The 19,271-nt window shown below is 42.8% G+C and overlaps 1 protein-coding gene across 1 annotated transcript in view; it reads left to right on the top strand.

The window, feature by feature from the left end:
- The first annotated feature begins 1,492 nt into the window (after positions 1 to 1,492).
- LOC100697909 (calsyntenin-2) overlaps positions 1,493 to 19,271 on the top strand; it is a 309,840-nt gene continuing 292,061 nt past the window's right edge. Inside the window, exon 1 of the mRNA XM_005461707.3 lies at positions 1,493 to 2,115. Within this exon, the coding sequence (XP_005461764.1) occupies positions 2,052 to 2,115 (64 nt within the window). The 5' untranslated portion in view covers positions 1,493 to 2,051. The remainder of the gene's footprint in view (positions 2,116 to 19,271) is intronic.

Below are 19,271 nucleotides of genomic sequence, written 5' to 3'. Positions count from 1 at the left end.
CTACATGGGCAAGACCAGTGAAACTTCCAATTTAACTACGCATTGAATTCTTCTTCTAGCTTCATATAAGTAGTGCCGTTTCAATAGTACGTCTCGGTTTTTCTACATGCTAAAGAAATTCTGCTGTGGTAACTCTTTGGGCATAAATTGCAAGAAAAAACAATTTCTGGTAGCTTATTTCACAGACAACTATGTAATAATTAAATGAAGCTTTTGCTAATTCACAGAAAATGATCTTTTTTTAAAAAAAAACAAAACAAAAATTATTAAAATCATGTGATTTCAAAGTGCTTTAATTCCACAGCTGTTTGCCGGTAATGATCAAAATATGTACTGTTGGAAAGAGCAGGTTAAAGTGTTTTCGGAGGGGGACACGTTGAGCACTTGTGAACATTGTAAGTTTTTTATGTATTTGTATTCAGCCATGTATCTTAAACTTTACCCCAAGCTTCTATGTATGTTACTTTAAAAAATATATATTTATATATAAATATAAAAAATTTATAAATATATAAATTGGACAATTCTTTTTGAAACACCCTGTATTACTCTTTGTCAGGAGGAAAAAAATCTATGAGTTTCTTTACATTTTCCAAAGATGTCCAGTGGGCCGGTTTACAGTCTTTAGTGGGCTGATTCTTACCCCTGGGCCATATGTTTGACACCTCTGCTGGCTTAAATTTAGAGGCCTGTTTACTCACAAGGGCAGCTAAAGCTCATCTCTGTCAGCTAGGCCTCACCTCGGGTAATAGATGACACTAAAAAGGACCTCTTAGCCATGGTTGTGTCATTGGCACCTTTTGGAATATTAATAATTATACTCTCAAATTATATATGTGTCCTGTTGTGATGCGAAGCTTGTTCTAGAAGTTTCTGCCTCACTAAAGACAGAGAAGTGTCTGTGCGGCTTGCTAACAAACCTTGCTAGTTCTCTGCTCGTAAGTTCACACGCCAACCTCTGGGCTAAATATGACATCCAGCTAAAAAACAAACAAACCAAAAACTCATTCACGTCTTTTTAAATACATTTTTGCAACTTACATTCAGTGTTTCAGGCTTAAAACAACTGGAGTCTGTAAATCCACAAATGTCCCCGTCAGTTAAATTGTAGATTATTCAAAACCACACACCAGCCTACACAGTAAATTAGGAGTGCTTTAGAGCAACAACACTTTAATGAGTGGCAACAAACAAACAAAAAACGCTGCAGTATTAAAATCACGTCCTGGATACTCCGTTTGAATTTATGTGCCTTAATTGTATGGCCCTTTTCCCTTCATCGCAATTACAGCATTGTTAAACGCACTGCTTTCTAATGGCATCGTAGCGTTTAACTCTGATGGTGTTGTAATGAGCCTTTAGCGCTTGTAGTTCAATTGTTTCGGCTTTATTTTTTATTATATAAATACTCGCCGACAACCCAACAGTGTTGTACACGGAATCCATTCAAAGAGCTTTTTTCAAACTCCCTCACCCTCGTTTTTTGTAACATTAGGGATCACTGCACGCTGCTGTTGGAGTGGGCTGGGATGCTCCACAGATAGGGAAAGGGAGGAGGAGGAGAGCGAGGAGGGCGGAGGATGAGAGAGTGAGAGGGAGACAGGGAGAGCGAGAGAGAAAAAAAAGAAAAAGAAAAGAAAGAAAAGGAAAAGCGCCCGGGTCCATCTCTCTCCTCTTCATGACGTAGCTCGGTGTGGTCCCGGGGGTCCGCCGCTCTCTGGTCCCGTCTCCACAGTCCGAGCAGCCTGCGGTGCGACGCGCGCGGTGCCGAGCGGCGAGGTGCGTTGCGGGTATCCGCTGTCCTTCTACTTCCACGCTCCCCCGGCTTGTCCCACATATCAGTGAACTGTTTCCACACTGCCTCAACAGAGAGAGAGGAGAGACCCCGCGGTGAGAGAGAGAGAGAGAGAGAGAGAGAGAGCGGAAAGGAGAAGGAGAGAGAGAGAGAGAAAGAGAGAGAGAGGAGGAGGAGGAAAATAAAAAAGGCAGAAAGGGGAGAGAAGAGGAGGAAGGAGGTCGCCTTAGTCCCTCTCTGAATCTCCAACGAGAAGATGCTGAGAATAGCCGGCGTGCTGGCTGCTCTGGTTTTGGGGTTGAGCGCCGCTCACACCAAAGGTACGGTAGGTGAAGGGCAGCGTGTTCTGCGTGGTGCCCGTCTGCCAGTGTGCTTTATTATTATTATAGTGGGTGGCTGTGGCCAGAACTGCTGTGCGTGGATGCAGAGAGGTGACCATCTGATACAGCGAACTAATTGATGTTTCTGCTGATTGCACTGTGTGCGCGTTTTGTTCCTCACTCCAAGACAGGGCTGTAATTTTCCGCTGGTGTTTCTGCGTGGACTTGTGGATACTTAGCACTTGATAATAACTGTACGACTGTGCAGCCCCCGATGGCACAAGTATTCGTTTTTATCTTCTGTGGCATCACTACAGTCGTTGAGTGTTACTCAATAAGGAGCGTACAGTGACCTTGTTATGGCCCATTTTAAAGGGTGGGCTAATCTCATGTGGCATCGCTAGAAAATTGATTACGACTATTGTTATGATAGCTCACCCTCTTCACATTTTTTTTCTTTATATTTGTGGCATGTTGAGTGTAGATGAAGCATCCTCGTGCACTATTAGAGGTTACAGGCTTGTTTTCTGCTGTTTGTGACTGATAGGCGGGGGAATAGGCAGGGGAAAAGCGAAGCAGGTCATTTGGGGAATAAGTTTTAATTAAACAAACAAAAAATTCATCCAAGACGCCATGTATATATATTTGCACCATGTAAGAAAATACATGACAGAATATAGTTAAAGCAGGGGGGTTCGTGCATGTGTGACCTGTCATGAGATTATTGTTTGAGAGAATCTGCATGACTCACTTCTGAAGTCCAGGATCTTGGAAAAGGAGTAAGACAATGTCTTTGCCTGAGGATACACATGCCATGCACATGTATGTAACATGGCAGCCCCCAGTTTAGTATTGCAAAGATATGTACCTATGTAAGCAGCTAAATATGGCAAATTCTGCCAAAGCAGTCGAAGCTTTCAAGATCCAATCAAACTTTTATGAGTCTCCTTTAAAAGTCATGCGCTTTTGTGTGTGTACCTGTGTCAGTCCACAAACTGTCTCTAAGTACTGGCACTTACTTTTGGCTCATTTCAAATTGCAAAACACGCGCCACGAAAAATCCCCCAAGCCACCTGATATACGATAATGACGTCCAGATGTCATAAATCTGTGCCATACTGTTGGCAGTTTTGCTTCGCTGCTGAGCTAATTTTAGGTCTCCCAGCATCCCCACTGCAGCGGGGCCGCTCGGTCCTCTTGTGAGACTGGCATGTGCCGTAGGTAAGCAGGTAAATGCGGCAACAGGTTCGTGCTAATCAACTCCCCGTAGACCTGGGCGGGCTTTTGCACAGCAAAATAACAAGGTGACACCTGTCAGTTTCATCTGGCAGCCACGCGGCACCAGAACTGTGATAAGCTGTTCATCCTCCTCGCCTTCTGACACGGGGAAGATCCTCCCTGCTGCCGGTCGGCTGGCTGCCTACAGCTGCAATCTTTTCTGCGTGTGTGCATGTGTGTGTGTGTGGAAGGAAAACATATGCTAATAGACCTGCTGTGGGCTGCGACCTGGCCAAGAGGTCAAAGTTTTGTCTTTAATGCACTTTTCAGTTGCACGCAAGCAACAGTGGGGCTGTCTATCATGTGCTGTCCTTAAGAATCAGCTTTGCAAATACATGTTACCTATTAGGTATTAACTGGATTAGTTCATAGATGTAATATGGCCAGAAAGAAAGGGGAAGGTTGCTTTGTAAGGAAGGATTTATTGTGTGCGTGTGTTTTTTGTTATCCAGAGCTTGGCTGTGAAGTAAACAAATTACTGCCAAGTCAATGGGGGTGGAAAAACCAAGCACACCATGGTTCTAATTGATTCCCCTGGGACACTGTATAGTGCAGTTAAATCCAGGAGAAAATAAGAGGCTATTGTATCCAGTATCTGCCTATCTGCTGCTATCTGTTGCTCTGTACATTGTCCAACCTTTAACCACCCTTCCCTGTTTCCTGTCACAGCTTCTGGGAAGCAGACACAATAAGAATCACCATTCCCCATTTTCTTTTTTTCCTTAACTCCAAGTCTGGTTCTCACTTTCAGCTTTTGAGATAACAACCGAAAGAGTGCATCCGTGTCAGGCGCCGGAGAGGGATTTGCCTCTGCAGGGCCGGTATACGAACTTGTTTCCCAGATAACTTTGAAGCGCCGCCGCTCCTGTCATTTTGTGTTTAGCCACTGTTTCATTCCAGGAAGGCGACTTCCTTTAATCACCGTCACCCTTGAGTCATCCAGTCAGACTCGGCATGGAAGCGTGTGTTTCTTACTTAGTTGTCAGTAATCAGAGCTTGAAGTGTTAACAGCCCCCTTGCATATGTGTGTGTGTGGTTCACCTGTGCACGCACTCAGAGCGAGAGTGATGGATTGAAGCCAACATGTTGACAGCTGCCAAGTATGCAAAAACAGGCAAGGAGGTGATGTCGTTTACAAAGGAATTATTGCGTTCGCTAGATACACGCTGTGGCTCAAACGATTTCCCCAGGACCGACCGTGTCGCTGCTCAACAGGGAGAATCTCCTGGCAGCGAGGCAGAAAGAGCCATACAGTTTTTTGCCAGTGCTGCCCGGAGCCTTGCTTTTGTGTAATTCCAAGCAATATGAACTCTGAATTTAGATAGCTCATTACCAGCACACTGTATTTTAATTCAGCTACCCACTGTGTGACTCTTTGTTGGGGGAACCTTTTGCTGCTTTATTATATCCAGATAAACACACTGTAGGTCCCCCCCCCACCCCCCTGTCAGTGAGCGTGTAAGCAGCTAAGAGTGCAATATTCAGCCACTGCAAGAGGCTCCATGCTAACTAGCTGGCTGCTCGGACATCTGCTAGAAAAGTTGCAGGATTAATCAACGCAGGTATTGTAATTTATGCCATTCCTTATAGAGCTTTTGCATGTGCAACTGTGTGTGAGCTAGTGCTTTTATGTGTGTGTGTGTGTGTGTGTGTGTGTGTGTGTGTGTGTGTGTGTGTAGAGGGGATAAAGACAAGCCAAGAGGATAGGCATTTGAGGATCCCATTAGCAAATAAAAACGGGGGGTGTCAAAAAAATAGAGGCAGATTTATGTCCACCCCGGTGGAGGAGAGGAAGTGCATTATAGGAAGCACTCTATAAATCCTCCAACGAGGCTGTGACACAGTGTGCGGCACAAATCCTGTCCAGTTTGCCACGGCCACGGGGAGGCAAGCCTCAGTGACACGGAGGAACTTCACAGATTTCTTTTTTTCTCTTTTCCACGAACACTTTCTTTCTTTTCCTATTTTTTTTCTTTTCTCAGAGCTCTGTGCCATTTGAGAAGTAGGAGAGCTTAAGCGGCTGCAGTGATGGAAGAACGCCAGGCCGCTGATCCCGGCACAGTTCCACAAGCATCAGAGACAAAAGACAGAGTCGGAGTGGATAAGTTTAAGGAGAAGGTCGAGAGGCTTTCTGTGATCCCATGAGTGCCGCGGCTAGATTCGCAGGGAGTCTTGTGACTACGGAATAACACAGTTCCTTACAGCATATTGAACTTTGCTCATTAGCGAACAGATGCTGTTTTTATTGCTAATGAGAAATCAAGCCTTTGTTCTCTGCCTCAGTGCTAAGGATGGCATGAATATGGGGTAGTGTCGAGTGGCTATTTGTTGCTTCCTTTCAAACGTTCATATAAAGCCATAAATGAAAGGAAACTTGGTCTCTGTTATCAGATCTTAGTGTATTCTGCTTGTCCGGGGTATTCCACAGTGGCCTTTACACTTATATTCTCCTACATATTTACGCTATATACAGTATCTTTTTGTTCAGCCTTTTGTGCTTTTACTCCATTGTTTTTTGAGACGTGGAACGGAAGGTGGGAGGGGTTTTTGGGAGTCACGGTCTATGTGAGGATGTAGTTCAGTAGCTGACTGAACAGGGTAAAACATACAGTGAGTAGGTGTCTCATCTCTCTCTCTTCTTTCCTTCTTTCTATCCTTTTGGTTGTCTTGAGTGGTCACAGCTGACCATACTTGGCAGTAAAAAGGCAGCCAGGGCCTATTGATTTGCCTTAGACAGACAGAGAGTGAGACACACACACACACACACACACACACACACACACACACACAGAGGAAGGCACACAGAGAGGATTTGATCAGAGACGAGGCCAGAGTAGATTTTGCAGAATTAAGTTAGATGCTGCGGTGTCTTTTATGAGTTGCATTTGGAAGGAGCAAAGAAATCAACTTGAAAGGGAAAGAAAAAGAAAGGATGGATGGATTGAAGAAGCAGGAAGAGGAAAGCAGAAATGAATTATTACCGTATTTAGATTTTTTTTCCTATGGGTGGCCAGGACCTTCACAAAAGTTGTGCAAACACTTCTTTGGAGTGTTTCACCATTTCGTGTGATCTTCATCAACAGATGACCTGTTATGATGCATTACACACTACTTGGAATGCATTGGTTTACCTTTTCTCATAGAAGATAAAGTAATCTGTTCCAGTACTCATTACCGAGTGAAAATATAAGAAAAAATTAAAAGATGTAACTAAAAAGCGACATATTCCACTATATTCTTGTCCTTTCATCCAAAGATCTGCATATCTCTACCTTTTAAAAGATCCAGCCCAATGTCTTTTCACCCTGTCTTCTTCATGACCTCACCTCACGCTAGTGTTGCTCACGAGGGCATGAAGAAGACAAGTAAAAACATTTCTCCCATCTTCCACTTAAATAAACCATTGATGTGTTTGCTGCATTTAGTTACACTGATGTGTTGGATTACTCTGTTAAACAAAAATTTAAGGTAATTCTTTTTTTTTTTCTTTTTCAACACTGATTTTTGGAATGGTACAGTGATGGTGCGCTGATTAGCACAGTTGCCTCGGAGCAAGAGGTTTCTAGGTTTGACTCCACCTGCTGGCCGTAGCCTTTGTGAGTGGCACTTGCGTGTTCTCTGCATGCTTATGTGGGTTTAATCTGGGTACTGTGGATTCCTCCCACAGTCCAAAGACATGGATTAGTTAGATATACTGACAATTCTAAATTGTCTGTAGCTATAAGTGAGCTAAAATATTTGTCTGTCTCTGTATATTTGCCCTGTGATAGGCTGGTGACCTGTCCTGGGTGCTCTCCACCTTTCACCCTGTGACAGCTGGAACGGACTCCCGTATGTGCCTTGCTAGGCACTTTAAATACTTTTTATATCTGTTAAAATAGGCACCCTTTAAAGTAACATTTAAGCAAGTCTACCTTTGTTACCTTTATTTTTAGAAATACCATTAATGGAAAACACTGTTGTAGTCCAACACGCCTACATTACAGGTATAACCTTTGGTATAAAAGTGCCAATTAATTACCATTAATATAAATTATGGACATGCTCTATTACACTGATATCACTTAGCTGCTACTACTTTGAAAAAAATCCACTTGAGACACAACAAATGCTTTTAATGAATCCCAGGCACTGGTTTGTAAATGTGTGATTTAAATACATAATATTCCCATAACAGTACATCTCCTACAACTCCTGTCAGTCACTGTAAAGCAGGACCTGTATTCTCATAAAATAAAAGGAAAAGGAATGAAGAACACACATTGCATTAAGAAAACTTGTAACTTAAAAAAGATACAAGTTTCATAACACTTGCAAGTGAAGTACTGCTGTTCAGTTGTGTTTCGCTTTGATGGATTTTTTTTGTCACAGAGAAGAGTAGAAAACAGTAGAGTCACATGAAGAGGCCTAACATTTTGATGCCATCCTGTTCTCACTTCACACGCCTTTAAAGCTATAGAGCTTAAGTGCAATTCCGGAGCCTTGCTCTCTCCATTGCTGTTAATTTAACAATGTCAAGTATCAGTGAGTATTAAATGCGTGAGCTTTGTTTTCAACAATAACAGAAACTGCAGCAGGCTGCTGTCTTTTAACTGATTTATTAGTAGAATTTTGTGTCTTGATGTCTACCAGATGGTGACTTTCAACTCACATTGACTTTAAAGTACTTATGACACACAACTGCATCTCTGAATGTGTGCATGTATGTCTCTCCTTACTGCTACACTTAATCCCCACTTCTTCTGGATTATCAAGTTGAAGTTATTCTAAGTGTCTAGCCAGACCCTCACCAAGCTCCCCTGTTGTTTTTGCTGTTATGGACTACAGTGCATACAATAGTCACTTAGTCTCACACACACACACACACACACACACACACACACACACACACACACACACACACACTTACACTCAAGAGCTCTTCAATATATTCAAGGAGGTCCTTCTGCCACCTTCAGCCCTCCTTTCATCTATTTGGTCCTGTTTTCCAATCACTTACCTCTAGCCCAATCTCACCAGTGGACTCTCTTCCATTTTTCAGAGAAGAATGATGACACATCCTGAGACACACACACACACACACACACACACACACACACACACACACATGCACGCACTGATGAGTAGCAAAGGGTTACACAGACAGATAGTGCCCGACCTGTCCCTCTCCACCAGCTGGGTCTGGCTGACCTCGGAGGAAATGATCAGAGGGAGAAGGCAGAGAGAATTATAGGATGAGTGAGAGGAAAGGGTCAGAGAAAGTTGCAGATCTTTGTCTTTGTGACTCATAAATCTTCACACTTGACAAGTGGAGCACTCTGAGTGGAGAGTGGACTTTAAGAAACGACGCGGAAAAATAGCAAGAGCCTCTGAGGATCTTAGGGATAAGTCTCTACACTTATTTTTGGCTTTTACTCTGTGATACGCATCACCTATCTTAAATATATATCCAAAACATTAATTTCCTATCTGTATTTGCATGGTGCTGTAGGCTACCTTGAGGTGATGTATGTAAATTTTCCAACCAGCCACCATCAGTCCAACAGACGGTGACATGCTCATTTTTCTTTTAACTCTTTTCCCCATAAAGACGACATTTGACGACCTCGCCTGTGTCCTTAATGATGAGTTCTGACACCTCAGTATATACCAGTAAAGATGCAGTTTGACAACCATTAGAATAGTTTCTGGGGTTTTCGAAGGACAGCTGCATAGGCAGAAATCACCCTCACTAACATCTGATGCAAACGCAGTCATTTTGTTCTATAAGCAGGCCTGAAATGTGACAGAAACCAATGACAAAAACAGCTTCAGGTGAAGATGGGCGGGTTGATCAAAATATTGTGACTAATGCTGGTATTAGTAGACAGAAACATCTACGTTCCAGGTTTACCCTTAAATAAGGTGCCTTTGTAGGTTAAAAGTAACAGTATCGGAATTGGTATTGGTATACAACAGTGGCCCTGAATTTACTTGGTAGCAGCTTGATAGGTCCAAGGGTTAATTTATGAGCGACAAAATGACAGTAAAGAAGATTCTAAATGAAGCTGAATGAAATTAAGTCCTCTAAAAGAACAAACAGGTGGGGATAGTACATGCTTTTCAATGATCAGTATACGCATCATGTAAAAATTGCTGGTCAAAAACTAAGCAGGTGCTTGGTCACCTGGTAAACTTCTTGGACATGCAAGTGGAGACTGCCAAACTGTTGCTTTGCTGCATATTATTATACATTGACCACACATACTAGTTTTCCATGACTATATGTTGCACAGGATTGTACAGTTGCATACGACTCATCACTTTTAAGCTCAGTATAACTACATACAGAGACAAGTTAATTACTTAACATGGTGAATTCTTAAGAATGCGGACAAATACAATAACAGAAAAGCCTCTCGCAGCACATACTGGTCAAGAGGAAGGAAAGTTTGTATTGTTCATGCTCAGAGTGCTGTAAGAAAAATTTAGCCTGCTCTATTGAATGTAAAGTTAGGCTAAATATTTAATATTTTGAGAACTACTGTGAATATTTTTTGGCCTTGACCAGTTAGTTACCAGAGACTCTAAGATCTTATTGATTCTCCCCAAACAGAAGCTCTAATAAATCAAACATTTTTTACTTCGTCTTTTGTGCTGAAGAAAAATTATATAACGCGATCACTATAAACGCTTTGAGTGAAGCATAGTTCCCAAATTTTGAACTGTTACTTTAAGAATGAAGGGCTCCTTTATCAAACTGTTAAATAAGACAGAAAAAGGTCTGGTTGGTGCTGATCTGGTGCTTGCTTCAACACACAGATGTGTTGTAGGAGCGGCAGGAAGGTTATTTGAGTTTCACTGCTAAGAGGGCTCCATATTCAGGTCAGCCCTGCATGAGTGTTAGCTGATTCTTTCAGCAGGGCAAGCAGCAACACATGCTCCTCATTGTCAGTCTACACAGACACACACCACACACAATCCTCATTAGAAGCCATCAGTATTTGCTCTTGGTTTGCTGAGGTTGATGATCTTCCACTGGTATTGGGCTGGGGCTGCCGGTACACACATATTAATTAAGCAGTAATTGTTGTTTTCTCCGTTAGTCCACAATCCCTCAAAGCGCCCCGCACAAACATGAGCATGCAGCGCATAAGCGGGGTAACGTGCAAGGAAGTCCCTGTGTGATTTTTCCTTGATGATTGTGTTAAGTGATCATCAGTTGCTGCCTGTTCTTCTATCTGTGCTCAATTTCAATTAATCCGTCCATTTCCCCCATGAAGGCAACAGTTGTCATCCCATATGCTAGACACTTACAGGCCTGAGCAGAAGCTGGCCGGGTTTATACGTATGCAACCAAAAAAATTCACACACACACACACACACACACACACACACACACACACACATGCAAACACATAGACCCTCACAACTGCTTTCCTGTGGCAGTGCATAAATAAAACAGCTTTTTTTTATACAGCTTTATACTTGCGTGGATTCCTGAGGCTCGGGGCCCTTTTGGCAGTTAAACCTTACATCTGCAGGGGGTCTACAGATATGCCTGCCCTGATAAAACACATGTTATTTAGTGCTGCTTCTTATAAGTTAAAGTGCCAGTGCCCCTGGTGTTAATCCAGTCTGCCAGCAGATGCTCCAGAGTCTGTCACCCTTCTGCAGCGGTTATGATTGGTAGTGACTGGATATGAGGTCTGCCTAGCCTAAGCCTGTTTCCCTACATTATCCCTGTTCTGGCATTATCAAAGCATTGCCACCTTTTTTTTTTTTTTTCAGTATTTGCTGAAATAGGAGTCATTATGCATTTCTAACACACAAAGAGCTGGATGCCAAACATTTAGTCTTGCTATTATCAAGCCTATGTATATTTAATACGGGCTGATGCATCGCAGATCAGTATAAACGCTTCGAGAGCAGCCTCGGTGCTGTTGTTTGGATGGGAGAAAGTGTTGTTTTCATTTTCCTTTTAGAAATATCCCACCCTCCCAGAGAACTGCACGACAGCAGACGAGTTATAAACAAGCAGACGTGGAGCGAGTGCCTGGCGCTGTCCTTGGTGCTGAAATGAGCCAATGACACTCAGAGCGAAACTGCATTAACGGAGCCATCCATTGTGCTGAAAGCAGACTTGCAGGAAGATTTTTTTTTGTGTGTGTGTGTGTCTCCATTAGCTCATTTGCATACACCGGCATGCAGAAAGATTGGAGGGATAGAGGAATGTGAGAACACACCGGGGACCTGACAGTCTGTCACAGTGAGGATAAGGCTGAGCGGTGACTGATGAGTGACAGATGGACGGGTGAAAATGGCCAGGAAATGTGCAGCATTTAAATGTTAATGCTAAGCAGTGCTTTTTGTTTTTTGTTTTTTTAACACGTAGCTGTTACATAGGAAGATGCGGCATGACGATGATGCGTGTCTAGGCGATGAGTTATTATTCACGAGGGTCCGCGACTTTCTCCAGTATCGGGAACCACAGAGCCAAGAACTATAAAGCATCTAAAAATAGAGTTCCAACAGTCTGAAGTGCACTGATTTGTTGCCAGTGATTCTCACACACAGTCTGCCAGACATATTTTCAACCTGCTATAGAAATCTAGGCACAATGATCCATGAAATCCCACATCTTTGTGATGAGTTTGGGGGTGTGTGTGTGTATCTGCACGTGTTAAAATATATGAAAGGCCTCGGCTCGAAACTTCAAAGTTGTCCATGCACGCTAAAATCCCTCTTTCCAAGAAATCTGTACCAACTGTGTTTACTCACATGATTGCACAGGAACACACACGCACACACACAACTTGCAGAGGTGGAGCGTTTGAACAGGTGGGGCAAGAATTATGTAGAAGGCCTGTCACGGATGCAGCGATTTTATCCCTCTGCTGTAACTGGGCCACTGATGCACACGTCCATGCACACATATACAGACACACACTTTGAGCGCCTTCTCTTCCCTCTGTTGAGGTGCATTCCCTCTGGCTGTTGCGCAACCTCAGTAATTGCATGGTCAAATGTGTGTGTGTGTGTGTGTGTGTGTGCGTGTGTGTCTCTGTGTGTATGTGTGTGTGTGTGTTTACCTGCGTCTAGGTCAAATCCTGAGGGACGTGAACTCTGTTGGGTTGTTTCATTTTTTAACGGGACGCTCGGGGCCTCATCACCAAGGTGCTCCTGTCTCACTCCCTAGGAAAAAAAAAAGAGGGATAGCGAGCGCAGCACTGAGGGTACCTGTCAGCTCTTATAGGAGCCCAACACGCACCAAAAAACCACACAATTTGATCGTTTTTCAGAGCTGCACATCCTCACATGTTTATTGTGATTTAGACCAGCTGTCAGGCCGGGGCGGCTGTTTTGGCTCATATCTGTGTCTTGTATCTCTTCATCCTGTGCTCCAGCCCCCACTTGCAGACAGCAGCCAGGCTGTAGCAGCTCCCCTCCTGGTTACCGGGAGGAGGATCTGGGTCATTGTGTACCACCTCCTCCCATCGCTTTGCTTTCTCTCACTCCGCCTTGCTCCTCTTCTGATCTATCTGCCTCCATCGTACCCTCACGTGTGCCTCTTCCTTGTCTGTCTTTGTCTGATCTCTGAGTCACTAATATCAGACATTCGACATCTCCTCTTTTTGTTTTATGTCTTTCTTTCTTTCTTTTTTGTTTTTTAATCTATAGTCTTCATCAGTTTTCATGCTCCCGCTGGGTTTTTTCCTGGTGTAGCATTAGCGTGGTGGTAATTACCGGCGGCGAGGCTTAGCCAGGTCTTATCACACTGTTCTCTCCTTCCCTCAGGATTCGTCTATCCCCTCTCTCTTTCACATTCAGTTCCTGCCTCGTTTACCGAGGACCCCACTGAGATCCCACTTTTGGAAGGGCATTGGGTTAAGGACAGTTAGAAGCTCAAATTTTAATCCGACTTTTGTTCTAGTTTTTGTTGACTTGATTAGACTGTGCTTTATCAAGGCTAAACATACCCAGGGGAGACTGAGAAAAAGAAGCAAAGCAATAATATTAGAGCCCCACTGATAAAGAGGCATATTTCAGCTGTGACAGTATTGGCGTATTTGGCATACTCATAGTACAATATAAAAAACTAAATTATGCAGAAAAAACACATACTTGGGGCCATTGAGATATAAAGTCATCACAAAAAAGAAAAGAAAAAAAGAATAATTTTGCAATCACAGCACATTTGCCAATTTTCTGACAAATTAAAGGAAAAAAGAAGAAAGTATCAAAGTAAATTCTAAATTGGCCATAGGAGTGAATGTGAGCATTAATTGGTTTCTGTATCTGTTAGCATTGTGATAGATTGGCAACCCATCTCGGGCATATCCCGCATCTTCTTTGTGGCACCTATTTAAGTCCCACCTGAATTGCATAAGTTCAAGATAAACAGTTGATCAAAATGTTCAGTGACCCCATTAATGTGGACACTGCAGTTCTGGAAGAGACTATTTTTAAGGTTTTACCTTAAATTATTATCTGAAAAAATAAATCCCCCCATAAAACAGTATTCATTAACCTATAATTCTAACATTCATGTCCTGGGTTTGAACTGGGTTCTTCCTCTTGAGGGTTTGCATGTTCTCACTCTGCCTGTGCTTGTTAGATTGGAGATTCCAAATTGGCTGTAGGTGTAGATGTGAGTGTGACTGGTTGTCTGTTACTCTGAGTTAACTAGGAACCTGTCCAGGATGTATCCAGCTGCTTGCAGGACTGGCTGCAACCTGGAATGGATTTTAAATATGTTTTTTTTTTTTTTTTTAAATTACAATCGGGTTCCATAATAACACACAGGAACATGGCAGCATTCACAAACATACAGTATGTTGAATTCAGATCTTCAGATCTTATTTTCATACCCTTTTAAAACCATGAACATAAGTGGACTCCTTATTCCCCTTTGTCATGCATGCTCAAACGGCTACATGAAGGCTAGAGGGGTGTGTAATAAAGAAAGTGCTACATGTGTTCATGGGGCACTCAAAAATGCTTCACAGGACACACACACACTCTTTTCTAAGCCCTCATTTTTGCCCCCCAACTCTCCTTCGCTTTCACTGCCCTCTATTTGAATATCTTGTCACTTGGATACACTGCGTGTTAACATGGATGCTTGCATGTGTGCGAAGGTCACTTATTTTTCTAACCAGCACAACATTATTAAATCATGAGTCCACCCACCACTCTTGCTTGTTTACTGTTTAGCTCTCAGGTTTTGTTGGCTGTGTGTGTGTGTGTGTGTGTGTGTTTTGGTCTGCGTTACTGATGTGTGCTGGAAAGACAGGTGTTTTTTGGTGTGGTCATGCATGTGCATAAGTGTGTGTGTGTGGGACCGGACCCCCTTGAGTTCTCATTATGGTGAGAGTGGATGGCCGAACCCAGGCTTAACATCTGTCTCTGAGAGTGGAGGGGCCCCACATCGAGCTCTTAGCCAGCGAACGCCCTGAGAGAAGAGGCTGCTTTTACCTGAATACCAAAGCCACAACGCCGCGCCTCGCTCTGCTGTTCACTACTGATCTTTAATTCAACTGTTAAATGCCTGTCTCCATTACTGATAGCACTGTCACATCACGCTGCAGAGAGCATTATCCCTATCTAATATTGTTGCTGTTCAGTTTATATTTTCCATCAGGTGACAGGTTGCTAGGACACTGTCATTAATATTAAAACAACCCTGCGATGGGAAACAAATGTAGCACTTCTGAGCTGTATGAATGTTTAAACAATCATTTATATCACATTTATAATACATTGGTAAGCAGATGTTGTTAACGTCAACAGCTGGTCTTCTACTCTGTCACATAAATAGACAACATGTAAAAAAGTATAGCACAGGTCTGACTGTACGTCGATAAATGCTGTGCATTTATAGGCAAATGAAAATGATATCATACTGTACTCATATTTTTTTTTATATCTAATCTTTGTATACTGCTTGTTTTATAAACAGATTTCCTTTTATTTAAAGCTGGTCTGTCCCACATTAGGCTTCTTTAATCTGTAACTTAACAGAAATGCAGGGTTGGATCTAAATGTCGGAAGTGATTAAACCCAATAACACGAAGGTGCTTAACAACCTGTTGTGATGTTTGTCCTCTTGAGTAAAGACAAAGAGAAAGTAAACACAGTGACACCTGCCAGAGGACGGGGATACATTTTAACATTGTAAGTTAAACAAGGACTACAAGCTGATGGAACTTGTGGTCTTAACACTGGAGGAACACAAATTACTTCTCACGGAAGCGTTAATATTTCAATCGACCACATTAAAACAATATGACAAGGCTGAGCTGGAAAATGTCTTATTGTGAGATTTAAACTGGATTTCTCTTTTTATTCTTTTGTACATAAAGTAAAATAAGATCCCAGTGTGTTCTTCTTCTTTTATTTATCAACAGAGTGAAAATCATTTATTTATTCAGCACGCTTATTATACGTTATTGGTAGCTGGGAAGGGGAGCAGAATATAATATTTTTCGCTCTGTTGTTCCTAACGATTAATAATAACTTATGAAGGTGGTGAAGCTGACATTCCAAGTTATGATATGAAATAATAAACTTATTATTAAAATGCATCCCAAATTGCACTTAGGTGGAAACCTAGACATTATATCTATAATTGACTGTTCAACATCTAATGGTTGAAGGTGGTTGGAAAGAGCTAAACTCTTGAGTTTGTTTTTTTAGATTAATTCTCAAAACTACAATATGAAATCAACAAGGCAAGACAAGCAAGTGAATAGTCAGTCCATAATTAAATTTAAATGTTTGATTTCAACATGACACGGGGCGGCCATCTGCTGTGACTACATGGAGGGGTTAGACAGGACAAAACACGCGGTGGAAGGGACCCAGCAATTAATAATACTAATGATTATATCTGGAGGAGTTTAAGTATTTCGGGGTCTTGTTCACGAGTGATGGGAGAAGGGAGCAGGAGATCGACAGATGGATTGGACATTGTACTGGGCCGTCGTGGTGAAGGGAGAGCTGAGTGTGAGCTGCTGAGTTTAAGCCAACCAGTAAACTGATTGGCTTTCAGTTTACTTAGAGCCGAAGCCAGCCACCCTTCAGAGGAAGGGTGGCTGGCCTCTCCCTTAGAGATAGGGTGAGGAGTTTTGCTCCATGTCGAAAGGAGCCAGTTGAGGTGGTTCGGGCATCTGAAAAGGATTCCTCCTGGGCACCTCCTGGGTAGCTGTTCCAGGCATGTCCCACATGGAGGACACCCCGGAGCAGACCCAGGACACGCTGGAGGGATTATACCTCTCAGGTGCCCTGGGAATGCCTTGGTGTTACCCTGGATAAGCTAGAGGAGGTGGGCAGGGAGAGGGAGGTCTTGGCTTCTCTACTTAGGCTGCTGGCCCCACATGAAGAAGACGGATGGATGGATGGATGGATGATATGCAAAGGGGTGCATAAACAAATTGTGACTGAAATGGGTGAATAAGAAACCCTCAGTGCATCATGGGAATCCCCCAGCATCCTATTGCAGCATAACTAAGGGGGGATTCAGGGTCACCTGATGCAGCCCTAGCTATATTCCTTATCAAAAAGGAATCATTAAGCCTAATCTTAAAAGTAAAGAGAGCGTCTGTCTCCCGAATCCAAACTGGGAGTTGGTTCCACAGAAGAAGGTTCTGCCTCCCATTCTACTTTTAAAGATCCTAGGAACATCCTAGGAACCACAAGTAAGCCAGCAGTCTGAGGGGGAAGTGTTTGATTGGGGTGATACGGTACTATGAGGATTGATTATTCAATACCTTGTATGTAAATTCAATTCTAGATTTAACAGGAAATGAAGAGAAGTCACTATGGGAGAAATATGCTTTCTGTTTCAAGTCCCTGTCACTAATCCCACTGCAGCATTTTGTATGAACTGAAGGCTTTTCAGGGAGCTTTTAGGACAGCCTGATAATAATGAATTGCCGTTCTCCAGTCTCAGAGTAATAAATGCATGAACTAGTTTTTTAGCATCACTCAGAGACAGGATGTTTGCTAGATGCAAGAATGTGAGAAAGCAGTCCTACATATTTGTTTAATATGCCTGCTGAAAGACGCTGGTTTAACATAGGAGATGAAAAAAATAAGCATCCTTAGTGTCTCCCTGTTCCTTAGTGGAAAGCAACCCACTAAGGGACAGGGAGAATATACAAAACAGTCCCAGTTGACCTGGAGATTTAACCCCACAACAGCTTGACTGTGAGGCAACAGTGTCTGGCCTTCCCAGATTCCAATCCAATTAACTTGCCAGAGACTGATCCATGGAGTGGGACGCCACAACACTGCTTGAATTGAACCCGCAACAGCTGCCCTTGTGCCTACATGCCTCTCTGTACTGGGCCTCATGGGTTCTATGTCTATAGCGCAGTGGTGCAGAGCTGTTTTAGTAGAACGTAACTATATAATGCAACCATCTTGCATTATATGGTTGCATTATATGCTCTATGCTGTGGGTAGATCATAACCCCTTAACAAAGGATTGTAATTCTAGCCATTAGGTGGGATTTTTTAAAACAGTTACAGCCATTTTCCATATCAAACTTAGGATCCATTATCATGTAAAAACTGGCGGCTCTTGCAATTATCCCGTTACCTTGTGAATCAGTAACAAGATCTAATTACTGATATGAATGCATTAGTTCTGTCATCTACTTTGCAGGCGTTTAGACACCAGCTGGTGTTTACTGCATTTCCTGAAGAATATCAAACGCACCTGGTGGATATGTTCCCTACATTCGACATGTGTAACAGTCAGAAAAATAAGCTGAAAAACAATGTTAATAATCACCCTGAAATTTGCTCTTGAAAGCACAAAATGATCTACCCGAGCCATCACCACATCAGATTCTCCTGAGTCATAGAATACATTCTGGAGATATGAAACAATCCATCTCTGCCACATAACTGTGAAGAAATGTCAACTAATCTAATCTCCCTCCACATCTAAAAAAAACAACAACAAAAATCGCACTTTTAAGTTACAGGAATACACAGCTGTCTTTCTCTCGCTCACACACACACACACTGATGCACACATACACTTAAATATCAGTGACTCCTCTCCTTTTAAGCTATGCTGTGGGTCCAGAAACAAATAGATTATATCTAGCTGTGTGGCATTTCCCAGGTGGTATTTTCAAGAACTCGAGTGTTGGCCACCTGATGCTCGAGAACATATGAAATGGCTGTTTGTGTATGTGTGTGTGAGAGAGCGAGAGAGAGACACGCGGTGCTGTTATTCCGTGCCCTTTCTGAGTGGTGTCGAGTCTCTTTCCATCTGTTTGAATAGTGACAGTTCTCCCCCGCTGCCCACACCCAAGAGAGCCGAACACCTGTAGAGGGGCACGCGCACGCACGTTTGCATATAGACACATCTTAGCTGTTGACTCTCTCCTCCACCTCTGAGATGGCCCCTTCTTCTTTTTTTCCCCACTTCTTTTTATTTACCCAACTCCAGTTTGTACCCTTCACTTTGCATGTGTATATGCTGATGTTTGTTGTGGTGCTCCACTGTGTAGCAAATGACTTGTCCCTGGCTGGGTGGGTAATTTTCCAGTGGCATTGGTGCTTTCATCCATGCAGTCTCTCGGTGTGCTGTGTTTATGAATTGACATCGTAATCACTCCTTTGCCACTTTCTCTCCATTTCCTGCACGTCGGGAGGGGAGGCAGGAGGGTCTCAGGTTTTTATGCAGATGCTGAAAAAAAGAAAAGAAAAAAAAAAGATGGAAATCTGTGACAGAGTGTTTCAGAGAGGCCAGTAACAGCGTGGAATAGGTGAGCGACTGACTGACAGGATGAAATTGAAATAGGAAGAAAGTCCAGGAGAAAGAGACAGAGGGGGAGAGAGAAAGCGTGACTCGCAATGAAGTTGAGAAAATTGGATGG

This window comes from Oreochromis niloticus, linkage group LG14, assembly GCF_001858045.2.
Source record: "Oreochromis niloticus isolate F11D_XX linkage group LG14, O_niloticus_UMD_NMBU, whole genome shotgun sequence".
Lineage (NCBI taxonomy): Eukaryota > Metazoa > Chordata > Actinopteri > Cichliformes > Cichlidae > Oreochromis > Oreochromis niloticus.
This window is presented reverse-complemented; position numbering and strand designations above follow the sequence as displayed.